The sequence below is a fragment of the Suncus etruscus genome, chromosome 10, assembly GCF_024139225.1.
Source record: "Suncus etruscus isolate mSunEtr1 chromosome 10, mSunEtr1.pri.cur, whole genome shotgun sequence".
Taxonomy (NCBI): Eukaryota; Metazoa; Chordata; class Mammalia; order Eulipotyphla; family Soricidae; genus Suncus; species Suncus etruscus.
In genome coordinates, this window is record NC_064857.1 from 53,906,714 (window position 1) to 53,932,806 (window position 26,093).

At 40.3% G+C, this 26,093-nt stretch overlaps 1 protein-coding gene and 1 non-coding gene across 2 annotated transcripts in view; one reads left to right on the top strand and one right to left on the bottom strand.

The window, feature by feature from the left end:
* The window catches only part of ULK4 (unc-51 like kinase 4), a 665,001-nt gene that overhangs the window by 607,109 nt on the left and 31,799 nt on the right, over positions 1–26,093 (bottom strand). The window contains exons 12-16 of the mRNA XM_049782607.1: positions 21,103–21,207; positions 18,577–18,637; positions 17,296–17,477; positions 16,010–16,056; positions 14,119–14,197 (exon numbers count right to left, since the gene is read on the bottom strand). Coding sequence (XP_049638564.1) covers positions 14,119–14,197; positions 16,010–16,056; positions 17,296–17,477; positions 18,577–18,637; positions 21,103–21,207 — 474 coding nt within the window. The remainder of the gene's footprint in view (positions 1–14,118; positions 14,198–16,009; positions 16,057–17,295; positions 17,478–18,576; positions 18,638–21,102; positions 21,208–26,093) is intronic.
* On the top strand, positions 12,656–12,762 carry LOC126021519 (U6 spliceosomal RNA). Its single transcript, XR_007500030.1, has one exon. It is a non-coding gene; the product is annotated as a U6 spliceosomal RNA (small nuclear RNA).

Consider the following 26,093-nt stretch of genomic DNA (forward strand, 5'->3'; position numbering starts at 1 on the left):
AGACAGTGAAGATCAATCCAGAGGTTGCAGTTGAAAATCTGACCCAGGTGAAACGAGTCAGAACTCTTAAAAAATATAAGTCTGGGGACTGGAGAGTAGCATGGAGGTAAAGTGTTTGCCTTGCATGCAGAAGGATGGTGGTTCGACTCCCGGCGTCCCATGTGGTCCCCAAGCCTGCCAGGAGTGATTTCTGAGCATAGGGCCAGGAGGAATCCCTGAGCGCTGCCGGGTGTGACCCAAAAACAAAACAAAAAAATTCTTTTCTCTTCTTTCACTCTCTCACCCTTCATATGTTATTTCACCCTATTTAACCCTTTTTATCCTAAGTTCTTAACTCCTGGACTGGAGTGATGGTACAGAAGTACAGCCTTATATGCAACTAAGCCTAGTCCAATCCCTGACACTGCCATAAGGTTGCCTCAGTGCCTGAGCATTGCCAAGAGTAATTCTTGAGGAACAGGAAAGATATAGACTTAGGTTTGATCTCCAGCAACCACAAAACCCCCAGAAACCTGCCAGGAATAAAACCATATGCACCAACTGCTGTGGTCCCATAATATCACAAAAACAAAAGACCTATTTAATGTGATCTGCTTATTCTCATGCCTTTGAAATCAGTCCAAATTGAGCATCAGTAGTTCATTCATATCTATTACTAAGTGGCATTCCATACTATGAATGTTCCAACCTTTTTAAAACCACTCACAAATTGACAGATATTTTGGGATTTTCAGCTCTTGGCTATTATAAATGAGGCTGGTATGAACAGACATACATAAATTTTTATATAGACATAAATCTCATTCCCCTGAAATTCCAGGAATGAAACTGCCATGTCATATGGTAAGGGTGTTTTATTTTTTTTATAAAATTGCCTAAATGTTTCCCAGAGTGCTCATATAATTTTATATTCTCACCAGAAATGTTCAAAGATCTAGTTTCTCAGCATCTTTGCTAGCAATTGATATTGTAATTATTTGTTATGCTGTTTTACTGAGTGAGAAGTTTAAATCTATTTGCTTTTCCCTAATGGACAATAATACAATAACATATTACATTTTCATCTACTTTCTTGCTACTCATATATCCCCTGAGGTGAACTGTCCCATGAGAGTTTTTCCCATTTCATAAGTGGATTCCTTTTTTTTTCACTGTTGAGACTTAAAGAGTTCTTCATCATAAATATGAGCACTTTGTCAGATATTTCATCGCATAACTTCTCTTTCATCATCATAACAAGGTCTGGGAATTAACATTTCATTTTTATATAGTCTGATTTATTGATTTCTTTTCTTTTATAGACTGTGCTCTTGGTGTCAAGCCTAAAAAAATCCTTGTCTAAACCAAAGGCACAGAGAATCTCTCCTCTGAGCACTGAATATCATATCCTCAAAACTCTGGATATCCTCATTTTCCTCTAAAGAGCACTAAACACTGTTCCAGCAACTAAGGTCTTCCAAAAAAGACCTTAGTCCAGTGAAAGCCTGTTTCTTCCTGGACTGTAGTCAGTCCTTGCTTTTCAGTTCCTAAAACAGGGCCTTTCTGGAACATCAGTGGAAAGCTGGGTATCTTTTCCTGAGTCCCTCTAAATGTCACAGGACTCACGCAGGGGTCCTCAAATTTTTTTAACAGGGGGCCAGTTCACTGTCCTTCAGACTGTTGGAGGGCCAGATTATAGTAAAAACAAAAATTATGAACAAATTTCTATGCACACTACATATATCTTATTTAGAAGTGAAGAAACAAAATGGGAATAAATATAATATGTGGCCCGCGGGCCATAGTTTGAGGACCATTGCTAGTATCTGGCTAGCCCTAGATCACTGCTGACATTTCTGCACTAGACCAGTTCTATGGAGCATTACCTGGCATACACAGTCTTCAGGACTGCAGAGGAATTCCTAAGAATACTCTGGAACTCTGCTCTTGGAAGATATAGACACACACACTCATTTTCTATCAACCCCTCTCCAGCCACACCAAATTCTAAGCTCAGTTGCCTGGCCCAGCAAAACTGGCCCCTTCTCCTAGAATGTTGCTCTTCTTGGGGAGTTCAGTCCTTCCTTTCCTGTGGAGAGTGCAATCCATTGGGTTTCTACTGACTTCTGTTTCTAGAATTCATCTAGATTAATTACTGTAATTGGTGGAAGGGTTGGCCTAAAACTGCTTCTTGGTCATTACCAGACTGCCAACTGAAATCTGATTTTTAAGTTTATTTCTTTGTTTGAAAGCATACATCTATGGCCCAACATAACGCAAAAAATTTCAGTTACAAATTGATATAGAAGACTTCTTTCCAGAATTAAGAATAATTTTTAAGTGATGTAAGATAACTTTTACTGAATTAAATTTACTTAGAAAAGCATGAGGGGAGAGAAAGAAGAATGCATACATGTTCAAGAGAAAACACTGGGTTCCCCAGAATGGAAACAAGAAGAGAGAGAGAGAGAGAGAGAGAGAGAGAGAGAGAGAGAGAAGAGAGAGAGAGAGAAGAGAGAGGGGAGGGGGGTATCCAAGGGAGAATACAGGGTTGAAAGAATAAGTAGAGAATAAATGTTTAAAATTTCCTCATTTTTCCCTGGATAAAGAAAAGGAGTTGTCCTTTATATCTTCCCGAAATCCCCTTTGAATGAGATGGTTCCTAGAGGGCTTTATATTCACCTAACTCCTGAGGAGGTCCCTGTAACTCATATACTTTTAAGTCATATCAAATCTCAAACTGTAAAAATAGTACTCACCACCCTACAATGTTCCAGGGTTCCAGGGAGTCTAATATTTTTTCATTTCAAACTTTAGTTCCCCTGCTTCTGACATTTGAGATTCTACCTTCCTTTACCCTCAATGATGTATATTAAGTGCTTTTGTTATACCTTATCCTTAAATATAAGATTAATATTTTGCGGGGCCGGAGAGATAGCATGGAGGTAAGGCGTTTGCCTCTCATGCAGGAGGTCATCGGTTCGAATCCCGGCGTCCCATATATGGTCCTCCCGTGCCTGCCAGGAGCAATTTCTGAGCCTGGAGCCAGGAATAACCCCTGAGCACTGCCGGGTGTGACCCAAAAACCACAAAAAAAAAAAAAAAAAAAAAAAAAAAAAAAGATTAATATTTTGCTTTGGGTTATTAATTATTAATATTATTAATTAGCTAACTGCCATGATTATAAAACCACATGTTATTCTTATAATTAGAAATCAATCATAATAAATGTTATATGGAAAAACTGTCAAGGAAAAATAATAAATCTCTCTTTGTCCTTCAAAAAGTTTATGTTGATTAAAAACAGTGATATACCATATGATTCAACAATATCACTCCTAGGTATTTTTCATTTATGACAATTCTGAACACACTCATTTGAAAAGATATTTGCACCTCTATGTTTATTATTATTTATTCTAAATCCCAAAACATGAAATCAATCTAACTGCCCATCAACAAATGAGTGGATAAAGAAGCTGTGATATTTATACCCAATGGAACATAACTCAGCTATTTGAAAAGATGCTGCTGCACCTTTTGTAAAAACAGAGATGGATCTTGAGGTAATTATGCTAAGTGAGATTAGTAACAAAACAAATGACTGAAGGTTTCGTTCATTTGGGAAATTAACCAAAGCAAACACAAACAAACAAAACCATAGGTTCTCTATACCAAGAGTTTGTAAAAAAAAAAAAAATTTTTTTTTCTGCTTGCATTTCAGTTTGGGAAATTTCTTTGTGGTCTAGTTTTATAAACATTCACTAATTCTTTCGCCATGCTAGTCTACTAGTGTTCTCATGTTGAAATTTCAAGAGATGTGTAATCAACAGACTTTAAAAGATATAATGTAGTATGTGCACCTCACTTGTAAGGTGCAACTCACTTGTAAGCACAAAACAAAACAAACAAATATTACTAAAACCTCAGGCTCTATCAAAAAAAAAAAAAAGCTGAGATAAGTGAGGGTTAGGGGATGGGGTTAATCTTACCAGAATAATGGCTCTAGAACTGATGGGTGCAGTGAAGCTTATACATGGAGAGTAGCAACTAAAATTCAGAAATCCCTATAGTGGGCCAGAGCAACAATACAACAGGTAGACTTGCCTTCCACACAGCCAGCCCAGGTCCAACCCTGAGAATGCCATATGGTCCCCCAAGCCCTGCCAGGAATGATCCCTGAACACAAGTGTGACTCCCCTAAAAAAATTTTTTCTCTGTAGTATTATACATCATAGGTAAATCAATATAATGTTGATTTATTGATGTATGTGGAAAATAAGCAGTGAGAAGATTTCATACAATGTATTTGTGCCAGCAATGAAATAAGTCATCAGTCACAGCAAAGGAAAAGTGGAACAATTGTGCAGTTTAATAGCAAGCCAGAGCCCTGGAGTGGGGCTGAGGTGTATGTGTGTTGGGAAAGGGTTGGGGACAATGCATTCAACATGGCCACTTCTAACAGACCCAGAACAGCCCTGTCTTTAAGCACAGTTCACATATCCTCAGCTTTGAGTTCCAAAAGCATAGTGTTCAGGGAAAACTAGAAAAGTTACACAATGCTTCAAATCACCCTATTTACAACTGCTTAACTCAAACTTCAATTCCAACACAATTGTGCCAGTTTGCTTAAGCCGACAATTCTTACCTTCCTCTTTTTTAAAGCAACTAAATCACAAAATGTAATGACCTAACCAAAAAAAAGTTAGACATAAGAAGCAAGCAGTCAGGGTCTTTGCCTTATATGCAGCCAACCCAGGTTCGATCCTGGCATCCCATATGGTCCCTGAGCCTGCCAGGAGTGATTCCTGAACAAAGAGCCAGAAGTAACCCCTAAGTGCCATAGGGTATGGCCCAAAAGCAATAAATAAATAAAAATTAAAATAAAAGAAGCAAAATCTCACTTTAAAATTAGACTGATTTAGGGGCCAGAGCGATAGCACAGTGATAAGGCATTTGCCTTGCACGCACCCAACAGAAGAGAGACCCCGGTTTGAATCCCAGCATCCCATATGGTTCCCCAAGCCTGCCAGGAGCGACTTCTGACTGCAGAGCCAGGAGTAACTCTTGAGTGCCACCAGGTGTGACCCCCCCAAAAAAAAAAACAAAAACAATAAAAGTTAAAAAAAAATAAAATTGAACTTATTTCAAAATAAGAACAGCAAAATAAGAACTGAATAGCTTAATAAACTGGATACACTTGACAACTTGGTAAAAAAAAAATAAGAAAAATACAATGGCAAATAATGACAGCCACTTTATCAATTATCAATGAGGCTAAAAGAAATGTCATTCTTTTAAACTTCAATAAATAAGTGGAGCTGGAAAACAGCAGGGTGATGTTTAAAATTGAGACTTGAGTTCTTGGAAACCAGGATGAAGCTCAGGTCTAGAGTATCTGTCATACCTGTGTGAGGCCCCAAGTTGATTCTCCTGTGTCATCCACATAATTAAATTTGATCACCTACACTATCATTGTGGTCTGCAAGGTAGTGTGTTTGGTCTGCAAACATCACAACTAAGTTTACAATCCAAGGGAAGGGAGGGAAGGGAGGGGGAGGGGAGGGGATGGGGGAGGGGAGGGGATGGGTGAGGGGAGGGGGAGGGGAAGGGGATGGGTGAGGAGAGGGGGAGGGGAGGGGGAGAAGGAAGGGGAAGGGAAGGGGAGGGGGAGGGGGAGGGGAAGGGGATGGGTGAGGAGAGGGGGAGGGGAGGGGGAGAAGGAAGGGGAAGGGGAGGGGAGGGGAGGGGAGGAGGAGGGGAGGGGGAGGGGGAGGGGAGGGGGAGGGGGAGGGGAGGGGGAGGGGAGGAGGAAGAAAGGGGAGGGGAGGAGGAAGAAAGGGGAGGGGAGGAAAAAGAGACTTGAGTCTCATTTAAGAATAATTCAGGAACTAGGGACATGGCTTGAGGGCTGGAGTATATGCTTTATGTAAGGAAGTCCACCAGTCACCTCACCCACACCAGTTCTGGGTGTGCCTTGTACTTGAGAATTTCCTAATAATTTGTGGGATAATTCTCTATAAACACCTAATTCTGAGTTCACTATTTTAAAGAAGCTGGTCTCAAGCATTTGGAATGCTTCACAACAGGTTCACGATGCATTTCATGATAGGTTCTACAGGTTCTCCAACCCATTTAAAAATAAAAGGTTCACCAGAAATTGAACTTCTACCAGGGAAGGCCCTTCTGCTGCCCTGGCATCAACTTACTCCTAAGAAGGTTCTTATGACACCCTGACGACTTGGTAACAACAACAACCTGCTTTCAGGGCAGGGTTCTTCTCTTCATTGCCACCTAATGGTGAGACTATACTAGAAGACCCTCCATGTCACCCTGACTTGGACATAGGAGCTATACCGAAACCAGGATTTCTAACTACAGAAACCTGACAGCAACAACTGTGATTGTGAAGATCTTTTATTGGGATCACAGAAAAAACTTTGGGGTTGGACAACCTAATATCCTGGAGCCTAGAGATGGTCTTATGCCAGAATACTACATGGGTAAAGTCTCCCTGTTTTTAGGCCAAAGGTTTTTCCTTTCTATTTCTCCCATATTTTGCTGTGCCTATGCAAATAACAACTGCCACAACACACACATGCGCGCACATGCGCACACGCACACACACTCACCTTTTTATTGTACTTTTTATCTCAGATTTAAGAAAAAGAGCTTACTAAACTTTCTGCTGCTGTAGTAATGACTTTATTAGAGACACAATAATTTTCACAAATATACTTGCTACTTAACTTTTTCTTCTTTCATTTTATTATTATTTTACTTGGTTTTTGGGTCACACCCGGCAATGCTCAGGGGTTACTCCTGGCTTTATGCTCAGAAATCGATTGCTCCTGGCAGGCTCAGGGGACCATATGGGATGTCAGGATTCGAACCACCAACCTTCTGTATGCAAGGCAAATGCCTTACCTCCCTCTATGCTATCTCTTCAGCCCCATTTCGTTTTATTTTTTAGACTATTTTCTATTTTTTGTTTGCTTTTGTTTTGGGGCCACACCCAGTGACACTCAAGGGTTACTCCTGGCTATGTGCTCAGAAATCGCTCCTGACTTGGGGGGACCATATGAGAGCAGTCCGTACTAGGCTAGTGCGGGCAAGGCAGACGCCTTACTGCTTGTGCCACCGCTCTGGCCCCTTCTATTTTTTATATTTATATTTATTTTTTTAATTTTTTTATTTTTAATTATGAGAACAAAGATGCAAGAAGAGAGAACAAGGTAAAGTTAGAGTGGAAGGACAATCACCCATAACATAATTCTCAGAAGAAGTCCCCTTGCTGATATCTTAACTTTGAACTTTCAGCCAAAGAACATTAAGATAAAAAAAACAGAATCCATGTACAATTACTTTGTCCCTCAAGTCCCCAGATTGTAACACATTATAATATTTCTTAACATCATACAAGGCAATCTAAAGCCATAAAACTTATGTAACTTCTTAAACATTAGAAGCATAGTATTTTTTACATTTCCATATACATGCATATTAGCTTACGTTAACCTCAAATTTTAAGTGGTTTTTTTTTAAGGATTAGAGTCAAAGGATGACAGTAAAAACGGTGTTAGAGTGGCAATTGTTGTTTGCATAGGCCCACCAAAATATGAGAGGCATGGAAAGGAATAACCTTGGCCTAAATACAAAGAGACCCAACCCCTGAAGTTTCCTGGCATAAGACCAACTCTAGGCTCCAGGCAAGCTAGATCGTCCAATCCAAGACATTGTCTGTAGTGCCAACACACTTTTCACACAGTCTCTGTTGTTGGTATCATGTTTCTGTATTAAATATCCTGGAATCTGCATATCCTACATTGAAGTCAGGATGTGGAGCGACCTCTCGTTTCACCTCACCATTAAAGGGCAATGCAGGAAGCCCTGTCCTGTAAGCAGGTCGTTGTTGTTAAGTCTTCTCAGTGTTAAGGGAAGTCTCTTTTGAGCAGGTCGATGTCTGAGCAGTGGTAGGGTCTTCCGTGGTAGAGGATTGCTTCCAGGTGATGTTATAGACAAACCTGGATGTTTTGTGGATGGCTTCCCTGGTTCAGGGGTGAATGGAAAATGCCCTTTCTTCTGAGGCCTGTGCCAGGTCATTATGTCAATGTTCAGGGTGTAAGGTCCCTTTGCACTACAAGATTAATGTATTCCAATCTCTATTAGATAGGATCTTATTCGTATATATATTATTTTCTCATTTTAATGTGCCTATGCAAAAAAGGAGCAATGCCACGTGGCGTTATTGGTGCATATGGGGGACATAAGAACAAGTCCAATAATCCCCATGACATGGTTCAATCATAAGCATTAAACTGGGGGACTCTTTCACCAAAATTCCTTGTTGAACAGCTCATAAAGAGAAGATAAAACGTGGTTAGTTTCAGGGAAAAACACAAAATATTCTAAAGACATTCAAGTCCATTTTATGTCTTTTGAAAACAGTTTGGGGTTGTTACACACAATATACGGTCTTTGGTCTGTGATTAGGATTGTGGAATACTGGAGTTAAAAAGAGTAATGTGGGTTAGTGATGTTTGGGGCGGTGAGAGAATTAAGGAGTAAAAATGAGCTTTGAAGGGGTGTGGGAAAGGGCAGAATACAAAATGGACATTCTGGATACGCAAAACATAACATAAAGATAAGGAATACTCTTAATACAAGCAGTGCGCGCAGGGCTAGTCCCCGCGCGGTTTTCCATATGCAGAGTGGTCAGAAATTGCCAGTGACAAACATAGCACAACCGACCAATCTCAGCACACCCCAAGTTAGGACCAACCATTTCTGGCCGCCTGGGCTGCCACCCCAAAAGGCCTGGAGGCCAGGGGCAGAAGAGGGGAAGGCTGAGAGCCTATCAAGGCTCCCAGCGCACCCAAGTTAGGGAGAAGGCCTTCCACATGGGGTCTCCCCCAACCCCATGCCGGCTATAGCTAGCCTCCAGCTCAAGAGAGGATGGAGAGAGCCGGAAGCCAGGATCTGCCCGCCCTACAGCCTGTGCCCTTCCCTCCCTAGAGCTGAGGAAAGGGCGGGGAAAGCTTGGGACCCCATCCAGGAGGGACCCCCGACACCCACCTTGTCTGGCCGCCTGGGCTGCCACCCCAGAAGGCCTGGAGGCCGGGGGCAGAAGAGGGGAAGGCTGGGAGCCTATCAAGGCTCCCAGCGCACCCAAGTTAGGGGGAAGGCCTTCCACACGGGGTCTTCCCCAACCCCATGCCGGCTAGAGCTAGCCTCCAGCTCAAGAGAGGATTGAGAGAGCCGGAAGCCAGGATCTGACCGCCCTACAGCCTGTGCCCTTCCCTCCCTAGAGCTGAGGGAAGGGCGGGGAAAGCTTGGGAACCCCCAACACCCACCTTGTCTGGCCGCCTGGGCTGCCACCCCAGAAGGCCTGAAGGCCGGGGGCAGAAGAGGGGAAGGATCCCAGCGCACCCAAGTTAGGGAGAAGGCCTTCCACATGGGGTCTCCCCCAACCCCATGCCGGCTAGAGCTAGCCTCCAGCTCAAGAGAGGATCCAGAGAGTCCCCTTCTATTTTTTAAAATAACTTTTCTTTCTGTCATCTTGAAAAAAAGTATTATGATCAGTTATGTCAACTATGTGATGCATTTTCTTTAAATAAAAAAAAATAAAAATAAGGAGCCAAAGAGGTAGCATGGAGGTAAGGCATTTGTCTTGCATACAGAAGGTCGGTGGTTTGAATCCTGGCATCCCATATGGTCTCCCGAGCTTGCCAGGAGCAATTTCTGAGCATAGAGCCAGGAGTAAACCCTGAGCGTTGCCGGGTGTGACCCAAAAACCAAAAAATAAAAAAATAAAAAAATATAAAAGGCTACTGTAGAGGTTGGTTGAGTCTTTTCGACCTTCCTTTCTCCCTTCCTTTCTTTCCTCTTTGGAGAGGGGGAAGGAACATACCCAACTGTACTTAGAGATCACTTCAGATGATGTTCAGGGGCATATGCAGTGACCAAATAGATACCTGAAATATGGGTCAGCTTCGTGCAAAGCAAGTGCCTTTCCAATCTGTTACCTTACCGATATGTTGCATTTTTCAAGTTGTTCGTGGCTTTCATTAATCTAAAGTCGCAATAATTGCCAACAAAATGGAAACACGTTTTCATTTTATCATCAAAATTCATTTTTGAAAACACAGAAAAGATGAAAATCCCTAAGCTCCCACTGAGTCTGCAATCTCTAGAAGTTATCTAGAGATAACCACTGATTTACAAAGTCCTTCATAGCTGGATTTCAGAAATACAATGAATCAATGAATCAGGTTCAATCCCACCACCAATGACAACCTCCCTCCACCAATGTTCCCAGAGTGCATCTAACCCTGATCCTAACCACCACTCTTTGCCCCCTGGGCTGCCAGTATAACAGGATCATTTTAAGTTTAGATTGTTATACTTTGGATCTTTTTATTCTATTGTAGTTGACTTTGGCTTGAATATTTAGTTCAGTCCTTTCCCCCGCCCCCCCCCACCACCAATGCACCTGTTATCTTAAGCTTGTTTAACTTTGTTTTCAGTGTTTGAGTGACCTCTAGTGGCTATTTCAATTATCACCACCAATTGGTCAGCCTTTTTCTGACCTTCCAAGAGCTTACACACACACACACACACATAAATATTTCCTGTAAACTAAACTAAGTCAGAGATGACACACACACACACACACACACACACACACACACGCACGCACACATATATAAACATTTCCTGTAAACTAAACTAAGTCAGAGATGACCCCCGACCCAAGAATCATCACTACCTTAGGATATTTCTAAATATGTAGCCAAGTATTTTCACAAGAGATATTCTACTGACATCTAGAGCAATTGCCTATGACTGAGATCTTTGCAGGATTGTCAACACCTGTTTATTAGCACAAAACTATTCCATGGAGTTATTGTGTCAAACTCAGTCCTTTCTGCTATGATGGAAATATGGACTATTTAAAATGCACAGTGGGGCCCAGAAAGATAGCACAACGGCGTTTGCTTTGCAAGCAGCCGATCCAGGACCTAAGGTTCGATTGGTTCGAATCCCAGTGTCCCATATGGTCCCCCGGGCCTGCCAGGAGCTACTTCTGAGCAGACAGCCAGGAGTAACCCTAAGCACTGCCAGGTGTGGCCCAAAAACCAAAAAAAATAAAAAATAAATAAAATTCACAGTGATTTTAGGGCCAGAGTGATATTAGGGCTTGCCTTGTATAAAGCTGACTGGGTTGGATCCCCAGCACCAGGAGTGATCCCTGAGTGCAGAGCCAGGAGTAACCCTGAGCACCACCAAGTGTGGTTCCAAAACAAAAAGAAAAAAAAAGGCAAAGCACAGTGACTACAAATAAGGTTAGGAATAGACATTCTGTCTATGTCATATACTCAATGGAGCATGATAGTACAGGGTTGTAGATGTTGACAGGACAGAGATAAGCTCAGCTTTAGGTGGTCACTGAGTATTTCCACTCACCTTCCCACCATATGAACATTCCATTAGCTGCACTTTTAGAAACACTTAGAATTGTGGCGCTTTTCAAATTTTTGTCAATGTGGTAACAGTGTTAATTAACATCATAGGATTTTGGCTTGCATTTCTCTACTTATATTTTTCATATTAGACTATACAATAGCCAGGCTTGATGAGTAAAGTCTGTCTTTTAATTCCATAATAATGGGTATATTTGTCAATATGCTTATATAACCTATTCAGGAACTAAAAACAAGTCTTTTATCATCAAAGAGATATTTATGCTTAACATATTATGTTTTATACCTACATATTCATCATTCCTCACCACTTTTTAAGCTGCTTCTTCTAATTCTATATTACCTGTCCCCATAACACAGGGACGAAAGTCACAGAGCTGCTCAGAATCCTACAGTAGCATCCAATTACATTCAGAAAAAGTTCTTGAAGTCTGAATATGGCCTATAACGTGGCTTCATATGATCTGGCCTTCTGACCACCTCACTATTCCTCCCTATCTCTCCTTCATGTGGCCTACTCTTCCTTCCCTGCTTCTCCCTAGCATGCCAAACACTTTCTATCTATGGTCTTTGCAATTGCTCTTCATCCTGTGTAGAAATGCTTCTCCCAGGAAAACTTGGTTTGACTCCCCAATTATGCTTGACTCGCTTTTATCTATCTATCCTAAGACTAATGCCAACTTCAGTCCCCTCATTCCCAACCCTGTCTTGTTTTACGTTTTACCATATTTATCACCACCTTCTCACTGACAGATGCTCATGATCCCTCCTCATTCAAGAACATAAGCTACATCAGAACAGGGATTGTTCTGTCTCTTGTTGAATACTGCATCGTATACAGTGCAAATACACAGCTATTGAAAAACATTTCTTAAAAATTAGGAGTAAAAAAAAAAATAGAAGGAGTGTCAAGAGCTAGGGTAATAGCACAATGAGTAGGGATTTGCCTTGCATGCAGCCAACCTGGGTTCTATCCCCAGCATCCCATATGGTCCCCCAAGAACTTCCAGGAGTAATTTCTGAGCACAGAGCCAGGAGTAACCCCTAATCGCCACTTGGTGTGACCAAAAATAAATAAATAAATAAATAAATAAATAAATAAATAAATAAATAAATAAATAAGAGTATCAAAACTAAGAAGAAAACTGATACTAATGTCAAGAATAAAACATCATTTATAAAATTCAAGAATAGTGCTCACTTCGGCAGCACATATACTAAAATTGGAATGATACAGAGAAGATTAGCATGGCCCCTGTGCAAGGATGACATGCAAATTCGTAAAGCATTCCATATTTAAAAAAGAATTCAAGAATAAAAGAAATTTACCTGGAACAACAGGTACACTGTATACAGCAGTAGTATTTCCATAATGAGCAATAAACTTCAATTAAAGCATTTGCCTTTTCCTTTATTTCCTACATTCCTATCCTTTTTGATCTACTAAGTAATGTAGACCTCACTTCTTTATTTTTATAAATAAATATCTTTTTTTGTTTTGTTTTTGGACCATACTTTGCTATGCTTAGGATCATACCAAGCAGAGCTTGGGGAAGCATATGTAGTGTCAGGTATCAAACCCTGGCTGATTGAGTACAAGACAAGTGTACTATACTATATCAGCTTCCATTATAAATTTTAATCATATGAATATCTTTGTTCAAGACTCTTTTTCTACATACTTCATTGAACAGTTGTTAAATTTCTTTATTTCTTTCTTTGTGGGGGGAAGGTTCTTGAACCACATTGACAATGATCAGGAGTTGCTCCTAGCTCTGCAGTCAGGAATTACTATTCCTGGTGGTTCTCAAAGCAGTTTCTGAGCATAGAGCCAGGAGTAACCCCTGAGCACTGCCAGCTGTGACACAAAAACAATAAACAAAAAAAAAAAAAAAAGAAAATAACATTTGTTATAATAAAAATTTGGTGGACTAAAAGAAAACCAGTAGCAAAACAAGTCTTGGAACAGAGCAGTGGTTCGAAGGATTGGAGCATTTTCTTGGATGTGGGAGTCCCATGCTGAACCCAGCTGCATGGTCATCATACCAGGTGGGTTTCACCATTCCTTTCCCAAAATGCCTTCTTCAAAAATAAGAAGTAATTCTATGTGGAGTCTATGACTTTTTTTTTTTTTTTTTTGGTTTTTAGGTCACACCCGGCAGCGCTCAAGGGTCACTCCTGGCTCCATGCTCAGAAATCACTCCTGACAGGCATGGGGGACCATGTGGGATGCCAGGATTTGAACCACTGTCCTTCTGCATGAAAGGCCTTACCTCCATGCTATCTCTCCGGCCCCTGAGTCTACGACTTTTCAATGCATTCATCATCATTAACAACAGACTGGAGAAATAATATATAAGAGTTAAGGCACTTGTTTGCAAGCAAATGATTCCAGGCACCACATAGTATCCCTATCATCACAAAGAGTAATCCAGGAGTACAGAGCCAGAAGTGATCCCTCCCAATATGACCCAAAAACAAAACCAAAGTAACTGTCTACATTGTGTGTACCTAAAGTTCTATTGTTTTACAATAATTGCCACAAGCCCAAAGAGATAAGTAAATAAAAGGTAAGTGAAAACGAAATGTTCTAAACTACAAAGTCAAGAATAATCTATGTTTTCATTCATAACACTTCAGTCACTAAATAAATTACCTCTATAACAGGTACATTCTCCTGGAGTTCATTCGTGTGGGAGACCAGTAAACCAATCACACGAGCAACCTTGGCCCGTCTGTGAATGAGAGAAAATAAGATCTGAAAGAGTCAAGGACCAAGAAAACCAACCTCAGCTTAATGATATAATTACACACATTAAAAACATTTAAAATTAAAAACACTTGCCTCCACTTACCCATGAACACAGCCCAGAGAAAAGTACCATCACAGACACAGTAAAAACATAATAAGCAATACTGCAGAATTGTTTGTAATTTGATGAAAATTAAACAAGTTGGACTTTAATGGTAAAATGGAAAATGAAAGAGACAAAAAATAATATTGACCCTTTTGTTTCTGAATGTAAAGAACCAAGGATCTGTCTTTTAGCAAATCAATAATTTCAGACTTAGCACTAGAGCAGTTAAACACATATGAATATATTTGTACTTTAATAGAAATGTTTAGTCAAAAATCATACAAATACTTCTTCCTTACTCCTCCCCAGCCTGATTATAGAGCCTCACCAAGGGGTTATTTCAGTCTCTGTGCTCAGGAATCATTCCTGGTAGTGCTTGGGGATCCATATGTGTTGCCAGGGATTCAAATCAGGGATTGGCTATATGCCTGGCAAGTGCCTTACCTCTTGCACCATCTCTCTATTCAAACTATAGATTACAAAGGATGCAGCTTAGGAAGATTTACATACCATATGAGAAATACAGACAGTAGTAAGAAAAAAATCTACTTCTCTCCCAAATACACAAGATGACCATGATGAATACACATAAACAAGTATCCATAATGGAACCCTGTTTAAACAAAAATTGAGACTTGGTCTTCAAGCCCACGTTTTCCCTTGAAAATGTTATCTCATTTATTTGTTTGTGTCTCTCCTTGCTTAATTTTCCACTCTGGAAAAAACCATGGGTCACTGTTGAGTACATGCTTGCTGTCTCTTCCCACACACCTTTCTAAACAAGTTTTAATAAAACTATCTTGCCTGCCACACACACACACACACACACACACACACACACACACACACACACACACAATATCACACACAATCACACACAAACTGGAGCATGCATCCTTGAAGAAGTGATGTATGAAAAAAGAAAAGGTACAAGGCAGGTTCAAGCAGAGGACTTGTCTCTTTTACTGCCTGTTATTTTTCTTAAAACTAAAATTGGCCTTGGAAAGAACAAGAATGTAATATAAGGGACCAGGAGGTAACTCAGCATCAAGGTGAATTCTTCACATGTGTGAGACCCTGGATTAGAGTCCCAGTACCTCCAGAACCATCCATAAATAATAATAAAAAAAACAAACACCTATTTTTAAATCAGTAGGGAGTACCCTATTCAAGTGCATAATCTACATTTTAGCTGTCCTGTGTTACTCCTAGGACTGCAAGGCTCCCAAAACACCTATAGAAGTGATGCCAACAAGAGCAGAGCATCAGGAGTAGCCCTTGAACACCACTGGGTATAGCCCAAAAGTAAAACAAAAAAAGTGAAAACATGTACAATTCCTGCCACCAAAAGTTAACATATCAGAATTTAAATAGTGTCGTGAAGTGAAAGTGAGTGGCAAGGAAAACTCCCCAAGAAGTAAAACTAAATTAAAACACATTTGATTTAAAAAAATAAATAAAAGTTATAGTTAATAGACTTTTCAGATGTTGTTTATATAACCACAGAATTGTGTTTATATTGGGATCAACTGTTTTAGAGACATTTTTAAATTATATAATTGGGAGACCGCTAAAAAAAAAATCTGTGATTCTGAGTATCAAATTTCAGAATAGTAAAGTACTGACTTACTGACTGCAATTAAATTAAATAATAATGAAGAAATATATAAAACTACATATGTTACTTACATATCCCAGTTTGGAGCTATTCGTAAATTCTGGATTAGCAACTGAAACTAGAAAAAACATTAAGAAGTATGATTTATCCAGGCTTTTGAGTTTTGTTTTGTTTTTTTAAATAAAGTGACCACAAAATTAACACATCAAAATATATAAAATAGGGGCCAGAGAGATAGCACAGTGGGAGAGCGTTTGCCTTACAAGCAGCTGATTCAGGACAGAAGGTGATTCAAATTCCAGCATCTCATATGCCTGCCAGGAGCGATTTCTGAGTGCAGAGCCAAACCCCTGAGCACTGCTGAGTGTGACACCCCCGCCCCCCAAAAAAAGTAAATATATATTTGAAATGTGATTCTTACACAAAAAAAGGTCTACAAATATGCAAAAGCACTGCATATATGAATAAAAATTAAAACTAAGGACAAGAGAAACAGCACAACAAGCTAAGCACATGCTCTGCATTCAAGAGGTCTGGATTCAAGCTCTGGTAGCACATGATCTCCTGAGCCCTGCCAGAGGGGCTTCTGAGCACCATACCATGCCATGCCAGAAATAGCCCCTGGGAAGTCCAGAGTGTGACTTCCTCCTCCCCACAGCAAAAAAAAAAAAAAAATAGAAAAGTGAAAACTGAAAACTTTCCATTTCTCCTCCCTATTCCCTAAATGTGCTTATCACTCAAACCACCAACACATACCAATACCAAATACCACATAAAGAACCTTAACAGTAAACTGAGAACAAAAAAATAAAAATGTTTTCAAATAGTTCCCAAATAAGGGCCCACTGTGAAAAAATGTCTAAGCCCTCAAACAATCCTAAAATCCTATCTGAGAATAACTTCTAGATCTGACAAAACCCATGGTTTTCAGATGAACTGAGACAGTGTAAGAAACAATTACCGTGGGGAAAAGAGAAAATCCAGAGAGTCAAGAACTCCCATGGGCATCACCTCAGAAAGCTGGATGTTACCAAGCCACTTCAAAGTACGAGTTCCTGTTCCACATGGGCAACTCACCCCAGGATTGATGCAAAGGATTCTGTCTAGGGCTAGACTTTCAAATGTGAAAACGTATTTTACAAACCGGGGTATTAAAACAGATACTTTAAGTTCCTATGTATTCACTTGCTATGAGACTCACACATTATTTAATTTTGTTGGGCTTACAACATGATGAATCACTTTTTGTTTCAATTAAGTGACATGTTGTAACACTTATTTGAGACTCTAGAGAAACACTGCAATTCTGTTGCCAGGACCATAAAAAAAGACTTTGCTTTGCAACCTTACCACTTACCAGTGGGGAGTGTAGGAGCCGGGTGGCCATTTCCCTGTGCCCAGACACTACGCACAAATAGCAAAGGAGGTTGAGCTTGGCTCGTGAGGCCGACAGACTCTTCTCAGTGGAGTCAATTTGTGAGCACACTTGTTGCAAAAAGTCAGTCCAATCTTGGTCTTTTAGAAATACTAATTTATCCACTAAAGAGGAAAAAAATAATAAATAAGCACAAGTAGACAGTGAATAGGATTTTGGAAAACTTTTCAAGAGAATAAAATGGAGCACAGAATTACAACATCTCTTATGCCTAATGATATATATATTTTTAACTTTGTCAACGGAAAATCATGTTTTACGGGGGGTGGGGGGGGAGCAGGTATCTATATGGGAATTAATCTGCAACAGGAACATAACCAAGAAAAAAGTTAATTAAGACTATAATAATGAAAAAAAAACAATCTTGCCTTTGTGGACCTGGTCTTAAAGTACTGAAAAGGTTCAATGTGTTAGAGCTGTTAGAAAGACTGGTTAAATTACTATTAAACATAACCTGGTCAATGCGATGGCTAAAATCATCTGGGAGTCCTACCCCTAAATTCCTTTATGAACACATTTAAAAAGGAGAAAAAGAAATGCAGTAAAAAATCAACAATCGGTTCCAGAAAGATGTAGTACAGTAGATTGGGCACTTGCCTTGCAAAGAGCTAATGTGGGTTCCCACAAGCCCTACCAGGAGGAATCCCTGAGCAAAGCCAGAAGTGAGCCCTGAGCACTATTAAGTGTGAATCAAAAAACCAAAACTCAACTGGGAGACATACTCTGCCCCAAGTGTGAGCCCTGTGCTGTACCACCAGAGGCAATTCCTGACCAAAGCCAGAAGTAGGTATCATCAGATGTGCCAGAAAGAAAGTAAACCCTGTGAGCCTGTTTTTAATTGCTCATTCCCTGAAGTAGAATCTCAATTCTTCATGACCTCCAATCTTCTGGAGGTCACCAATAAATACCACAAATATTGGAAATTCACCTGGCTCTACAAGGGAGAGAGTAGAAGGGTTGATCCATTTTACAGAAAAACTCATCCAACTGCATGAGAACTTTCCTGCCCACAGGAGTAGAAAACAAAGCAGAAATGAATTATAGATTATGTGTATTTTGCATAACACTGTCCCAAGAATAGTGCTAGTTGGCAATAAAATAAGAATTTAACTATTCATAAACAAAATATTTCATTTATGATTAAATCTCCTATTTGTATCAATAAAGTGTTCACATATTTGAATATGGCCTTTATGATCCTACCTGAATAAAATGGTAGATGCAAAGTTTTCTGATCAAATTTAGTTGGTGGTTGCTTCATTATCTGTAATTTTAAAAGAAAAAAAGTCTGAGAAACTTTTTGAGGCAGTGTCTATCTGAAAAGAATCTTTACTCTAAGTCTAAAATTAGATCAAAATAAAATATGTTTTAAAAAAAACTTCTCTCAGGGGCCAGAGTGATAACACAGCTATCGGGTGTTTGCCTATGGACGACCCAGAATAGACCCCAGTTCGATTCCCAGGATCCCATATGGTCCCCCAAGCCTGCCAGGAGCGACTTCTGAGTGCAGAGCCAGGAGTAATCCTTGAGCAACACCAGGTGTGGCCAAAAAATTTAGTCTATCCACTAAGACTCTCCAGAACAAATAAGCATGGTTATAAAAATAAAGACAAGTAGAGAATATGGTAAAAAGATATTTCAAATTATTCCACTAGGAACATCACCCTACTATTAATCAAAGAGCATTATATAGTGACCCTGCCAGACATCTGAAATTGTAAAATGCATCAGTTCTTTAATGAAAAATAACTCGGTAATCTATATTAAATCTTGTCTATCCAGCAAAAGAACATAGATCCAAGATCTCATTTGTTCTGAACTGCAGAAGCATCCCAAATAAAATAAAAATAGTTATTAAAAAAAAAAGGAGGGAGTGAAAAGGGAGAACTTTTTTAAGTTAAAAAGTTAAAATACAGAATCAGTAGTGGAAAATAAATGCCAGAAACTGGAAACCAACATAAAACACAAGGACCAACGAATAAAATTTTAAAGGAGCAGACTTGCACTGGCAATACAGTATTACATTCCAAAGTCATGAAACAACAAAAATCGCAAGAAAGAAGTGTGTTGTAAATCATGACTCCTGAAACTTCATATATCCCCAACCATCTATCCTACGGTACAGACCCATTGAGAAGGTATGGATTTATAAGTAAGCAAACATTAGCAACTCCATCCTGTTCCTCACAAATATACTTCTTATAATCTCCCATTCCCCTGAGTGCCTGGTCCTGCCTCCCAATCTTAAAAGATGTTCTTGAGCATTGCATTGTGTACTTAATGTTGGGGTAAGTCAGTTACAGATGGATACTGGGAGTGAAATGAGAAGAGCAAACAACAGGCCCTCTGGGAATGCTCCTAGAGCTTATCATTCCCAAGAACTCAGCTGGTCCCAGCTGGTACTGGGCTTTCAGAAGATTTTGGAAGCTTATCAGACTCTTTCCTCCCATTGACATACTTCTCGAAATTTTCTGCTAACTCCTTTCCCAACTAAGCCCTATACTTCATAAACCAATTGCCCCAACTTAAAAACAAAATGGTGTTAGGGGCAAGCTCACCATCTTCTCAGGTTGATAGGACTGGAATAAACCAGTTTTGTCCAAACTAATTCTTGTCTCTTGTCCTTCATGCAGTAAATATCCAAACTTGGCATTGGTTATAGATTCTGGAGACCCAAAAGGAACCAGCTGTGAAGCCCTTATGCCTCCCTATTTCCAACAGTCAGAGCAGTTGGCTGCAGCAGTGTACCAGGGCTTCTCTGACCTGTGACTAGGAGTGATGACAGACATATTGTGTGTTCCAGCCTCTCAAGGCTACCTGATTCCTTGAGAGAAATTTGGAAGACTCTCAGCATCTGCCAAGACCCATGTGTTTTGGAGACTTCCAAAGTAACAGCATCCCTAAATACTATGTTTAATGAATCCCATCAGGAGAAATCCCTGAGTACAGATTCAGGAATAAGCACGGAGCTAGATGCTGTCCTACTGGGTACCGTCCCCTCCAAAAAAAGAATTATTAATAGAGAATGAAATATCTCCTGGAAATGAACAAATTATTGAATAAGTTATAGTTTTTAAATTTGAAATCATTTTAATCAAAATATTGTAAGTTACAAAGTTGTTAATAGTTGAGTTTTAGATATATAGTGTGCTAGCACCAATCCCACCAGCATGCACCAGCAGTATCAGCGTCTTTCTACCAGTACTCCCAAGCTCCCTCCCACCGACACCTATACCTGAGCCTGCCATCTTAACAGGCAAATTTTCAAGTTCGGTGATTGCAATTTGGACCTCATGTTTCATTGTTGTTGAATCTGTGGTTAGATATATAGCTACAACTCCCCCACATTACCAAAATACCTGAGACCCCAATTCCTGCTTCCCCATTACTTCCCTTTTTCTTCCTTCCCCCTTCAATTTCTTTCCACCTATGTCTTCATCATCTCCCTATATTCTGGGTCAAGGGTGAAGTAGGTTAGAAGTCAGCAATCACCATGGTTCAATCCCCAGAACCCCATATAGTCCCCAAGTACAGCCCTAAGTATGCACAAGAATAAGCCCTCAGCATAGCCATGTTAGCCCCAAAACAAGCAAAGTAAATAAATGAATCTGGACAAGAGAAATAGGAAAGTGAAGAGGTAAAGGATATGGGCCACGAGAATATCAACCACACTTTAATCCTCAGAGACATCTAAAACTCAACCCTCTAGGGTCAGGGCATCTTCTGTACCTTGGGATTATCAATAATTGGGCTGACCATAAGATCCGAATCTGTGTAGATAAGCTCTTTCATCTGGGACTCCAGGTCCTGCTGAGTCAGGCGACCACTTGCAATCTGAAATGAGAACAAAACTTGACCTTGTTTCAATGAATAACAATAGACACTAAATGAAATTATGTCCAGTGGTGTCATGGTATCAGGGAGGTAGATCAGCAGTAGAATACTTGCTTTGCACATATGAAGCCCTAAGTTCAATTCCCAACACTGCAGAAAGAAAGGGGAGAGGAAAAATAATTCTCATAACTGCTCAAGAGAATACAGATGTAATTAAGAAAATTCTCTCTAATAAAACAAATATACAATGCCTTCAGGGGAAAACTGAATGAAGAGGATGGTGTCCCAGGTAAAGCAGCAGGAATGAAACTTCAACAAATTAAAGGATTTGATCCCTGGCACAACAAAGAATTTTTAAAAAGGAAGGAAGAATTTAAAACAGAGAGAGAGAATATCAAGGTTGGTCTGATGGTGTACAAAAGCTGCAACCCTGCTTCACTGCTAGTGAACATGGTAAGTGGTAAACCTATCTGCTTTGGTAAATAGTTTGACAGTTCTATATACATGGAGTTATTATTTGGTTCAGCAATTTCATTCATGCAAATATTACAAGAAACTAAAAATTTCATGCAAAAACAGAAATATTCTTAGTCACATAATTCTTAATATCCAAAAGATAGAAATAACTCAAATGTCCTTCAACCGATATATGGAAAAACAAATACATAATGCAGTCCATATGCATGAATACAGCTTGCAATAAAAAAATAGAGTAATAATAAATGCTACTATTTGGATAAATATTAAAACATAAACTACAGAAAAAATATGAACTTCAGAAGAGATAACTCAATTGGCTGGAATGTATGCTTTGCATAATACACAGGTTCAATTTCAGCACTGTATGGTCCCCTGAGTAAAAACAAAGAAGAATCTTAAACATATAAACAAAAATTACCTAAAGGACTGAGGAGACAATATAATGGGTTGGAAGCTTGCCTTGCACTCAGCTGACACGAGTTCAACTCCTAGTATCCCATATGAACCCTAAACACTGCCAAGAGTAATTCCTGAGGAAGGAAGAAACAGAAGGAGAAAGGGAGAAAAAGAGAGGAAGGAAGGAAGGAAGGAAGGAAGGAAGGAAGGAAGGAAGGAAGGAAGGAAGGAAGGAAGGAAGGAAGGAAGGAAGGAAGGAAGGGAGGGAGGGAGGGAGGGAGGGAGGGAGGGAGGGAGGGAGGGAGGGAGGGGGGGGGGAGGGAGGGAGGGAGGAGGGAGGGAGGGAGGGAGGGAGGAGGGAGGGAGGGAAGGAGGGAGGGAGGGAGGGAGGGGAGGGAGGGAGGGAGGGAGGGAGGGAGGGGGAGGGAAAGAAAGAGAAAGAATCAAAGACCTAAGTATTAGATATGGTGGTGGTGTTAGGAAAGCAGGCACTTCTTTCCACATTTCTGATGAGAGAACAATTGTCCATTTTTATCAAAATGACATGCAGACTCTGCCCACACCCACCATTTCTCAGGAAAAAAATGATTCAGCTCCTCTACCAAACTCTAAAAGAAAGTAAGAAAGAAAAGAAAAGAATAGAGAAAAAAACAGAAAAAGGGAAGGAAGGAAGGAAGGAAGGAAGGAAGGAAGGAAGGAAGGAAGGAAGGAAGGAAGGAAGGAAGGAAGGAAGGAAGGAAGGAAGGAAGGAAGGAAGGAAGGAAGGAAGGAAGGAAGGAAGGAAGGAAGGAAGGAAGGAAGGAAGGAAGGAAGGAGTGGGCCAGAGAGATAGCACAGTGGTAGGGCAGGAACCCGGTTCAATTCCCAGCATCCCATATGGTCCCTCAGCCTGCCAGGGGCGATTTCTGAGTGCAGAGCAAGGAATAACTCCTGAGCACTGCTGGGTGTGGCCCAAACCCCAATCAATCAATAAATAAATTAATTTAAAAAAAAACATAGTTTTAAAAGAGAGAGAGAAAGATAAAGAGGGGAAGGGGAAGGAAGAGAGGGAAGGGAAGAGAAAAGAACTTCTGAACACCGCTGTGTATGACTGAAAAATAAAAATAAAAAACAGTCCACAAAGTATCATATATTATATTATTTCATTAATATAAAATGCCCAGAATTGGCAAAATTTGGGGCCAGAGCAATATTATAGTGGGTAGGGCACTTGCACACAGCCAACGAGGGTTTGATCCCCAGCACCTCATATAGTCCTCCAAGCCTGCTAAGACTAATTCCTGAGTACAGAGCCAGGAATAAGCCACGAACACAGCAAGGTGTGTTCCCCACAGAAAAGAGGGAAATTTAGAGAGCAATTGCTGATAGCAAGAGGGATGAGCAGTTAGATGAAAACTGAATTCTGGTGACTAGTGCTGCCATCTCTGTGCGATGATGAGAGTGGTTGAATACTGCTTACAATAATGGCTGCAAAACTCTGTGAATAATCTAGAAACCCTTGAATTGTATACTTCAAAGTAAATATGATGGGCTGTTCAATATACACACATACATATATATATATATGCTGCTGTGATAATACTTATATGTATGTATAGAACTCTCTCATGATTGCTTATTAGAAAAGAAAAACAAGGAAGATTAATTAATTATGATAACGGTATAGAGGGTTCTCAGTAAACTCAAAATTGTACTACCATATGACCCGGCAATCCCTCTTTTGGGTATCTATTCCCAAAACAGAAAAACATTCATTCAAAAGGATGTGCACACACTACTATTCATTGCAGCACTCAGTACAGAAATCAACCTAGATGTCCAACAACAGACGAGTAGAGATAATGAAGGTATAGTACCTCTATACAATGGAATACTTCGCTCTCTTGAACTGGAGGGTAGCTCTAGCCGCATGGGGTTTGGGGAGACCCCATGTGGAAGGCCTTCTCTCTAACTTGGGTGTGCTGGGAGCCTTGTTCCCAGCCTTCCCCTCTTCTGTCCCCATCCTCCAGGCCTTCTGGGGTGGCAGCCCAGGCGGCCAGACAAGGTGGGTGTCAGGGGGTCCCTCCTGGATGGGGTCCCAAGCTTTCCCCGCTCTTCCCCCAGCTCTAGGGTGGGAAGGGCAGAGGGTGTAGGGTGTGCAGATCCTGGCTTCCGGCTCTCTCCATCCTCTCTTGAGCTGGAGGCTAGTTCTAGCAGCATGGGGTTTGGGGAGACCCCATGTGGAAGGCCTTCTCCCTAACTTGGGTGCGCTGGGAACTTTGATAGGCCCCCAGCCTTCCCCTCTTCTGCCCCCGGCCTCCAGGCCTTCTGGGGTGGCAGCCCAGGAGGCCAGAAATGGTGAGTCTTAATTTGGGGTGTGCTGAGATTTGCTCAGTTGCGCTGTTTGTCACTGGCAATTTCTGACTAGTCCACATATGGAAAACCGTGTGGGCACTGCATGTATTAAGAGTATTCCTTATCTTTATGTTATGTTTTGCATATCCAGAATGTCCATTATGTATTCTGCCCTTTCCCACACCCCTACAAAGCTTATTTTTACTCCTTAACTTTCTCACCCCCACCAAATATCACTAATCCACATTACTCTTTTTAACTTTAATAATGCACAATCCTAATCACAGACCAAAGCCGTGCATTGTGTGTGACAACCCCAAACTGTTTCAAAAGACATAAAATGGACATGTATTTCTTTAAAATATTTTATGTTTTTTCTCTGACAGCTATAAGTCTTACTAAATATTCTCTTATACAGTGACAATTCTAACCACTTTTTATCTTCTCTTTTTGAGCTGTTCAACAAGGAATTTTGGTGAAAGAGTCCCCAGTTTAATGCTTATGATTGAACCATATCATGGGAATCGTTGGACTTGTTCTTATGTCCCCCATATGAGCCAATAAAGCCACGTGGCATGGCTCCTTTTTGGCATAGGCACATTAAAATGAGAAAATAATATATATACGAATAAGATCCTATCTAATAGAGATTGGAATACACTAATCTTGTAGTGCAAAGGGACCTTACACCCTGAACATTGACATAATGACCTGGCACAGGCCTCAGAAGAAAGGGCATTTTCCATTCACCCCTGAACCAGGGAAGCCATCCACAAAACATCCAGGTTTGTCTATAACATCACCTGGAAGCAATCCTCTACCACGGAAGACCCTACCACTGCTCAGACATCGACCTGCTCAAAAGAGACTTCCCTTAACACTGAGAAGACTTAACAACAACGACCTGCTTACAGGACAGGGCTTCCTGCATTGCCCTTTAATGGTGAGGTGAAACGAGAGGTCGCTCCACATCCTGACTTCAATGTAGGATATGCAGATTCCAGGATATTTAATACAGAAACATGATACCAACAACAGAGACTGTGTGAAAAGTGTGTTGGCACTACAGACAATGTCTTGGATTGGACGATCTAGCTTGCCTGGAGCCTAGAGTTGGTCTTATGCCAGGAAACTTCAGGGGTTGGGTCTCTTTGTATTTAGGCCAAGGTTATTCCTTTCCATGCCTCTCATATTTTGGTGGGCCTATACAAACAACAATTGCCACTCTAACACCGTTTTTACTGTCCTCCTTTGACTCTAATCCTTAAAAAAAAACCCACTTAAAATTTGAGGTTAACTTAAGCTAATATGCATGTACATGGAAATGTAAAAAATACTATGCCTCTAATGTTTAAGGAGTTACATAAGCTTTATGGCTTTAGATTACCTTGTGTGTTGTTAAGAAATATTATAATGTGTTACAATCTGGGGACTTGAGGGACAAAGTAATTGTACATGGATTTTGTTTTATTTTAATGTTCTTTGGCTGAAAGTTCAAAGTTAAGATATCAGCAAGGGGACTTCTTCTGAGAATTATGTTATGGGTGATTGTCCTTCCACTGTAACTTTACCGTGTCCTCTTTCTTTGCATCTTTGTTCTCATAATTAAAAAAATAATAATAATAAATAAATAAATAAAAACAATGGAATACTTCATAGCTGTAAGGCATGATGTA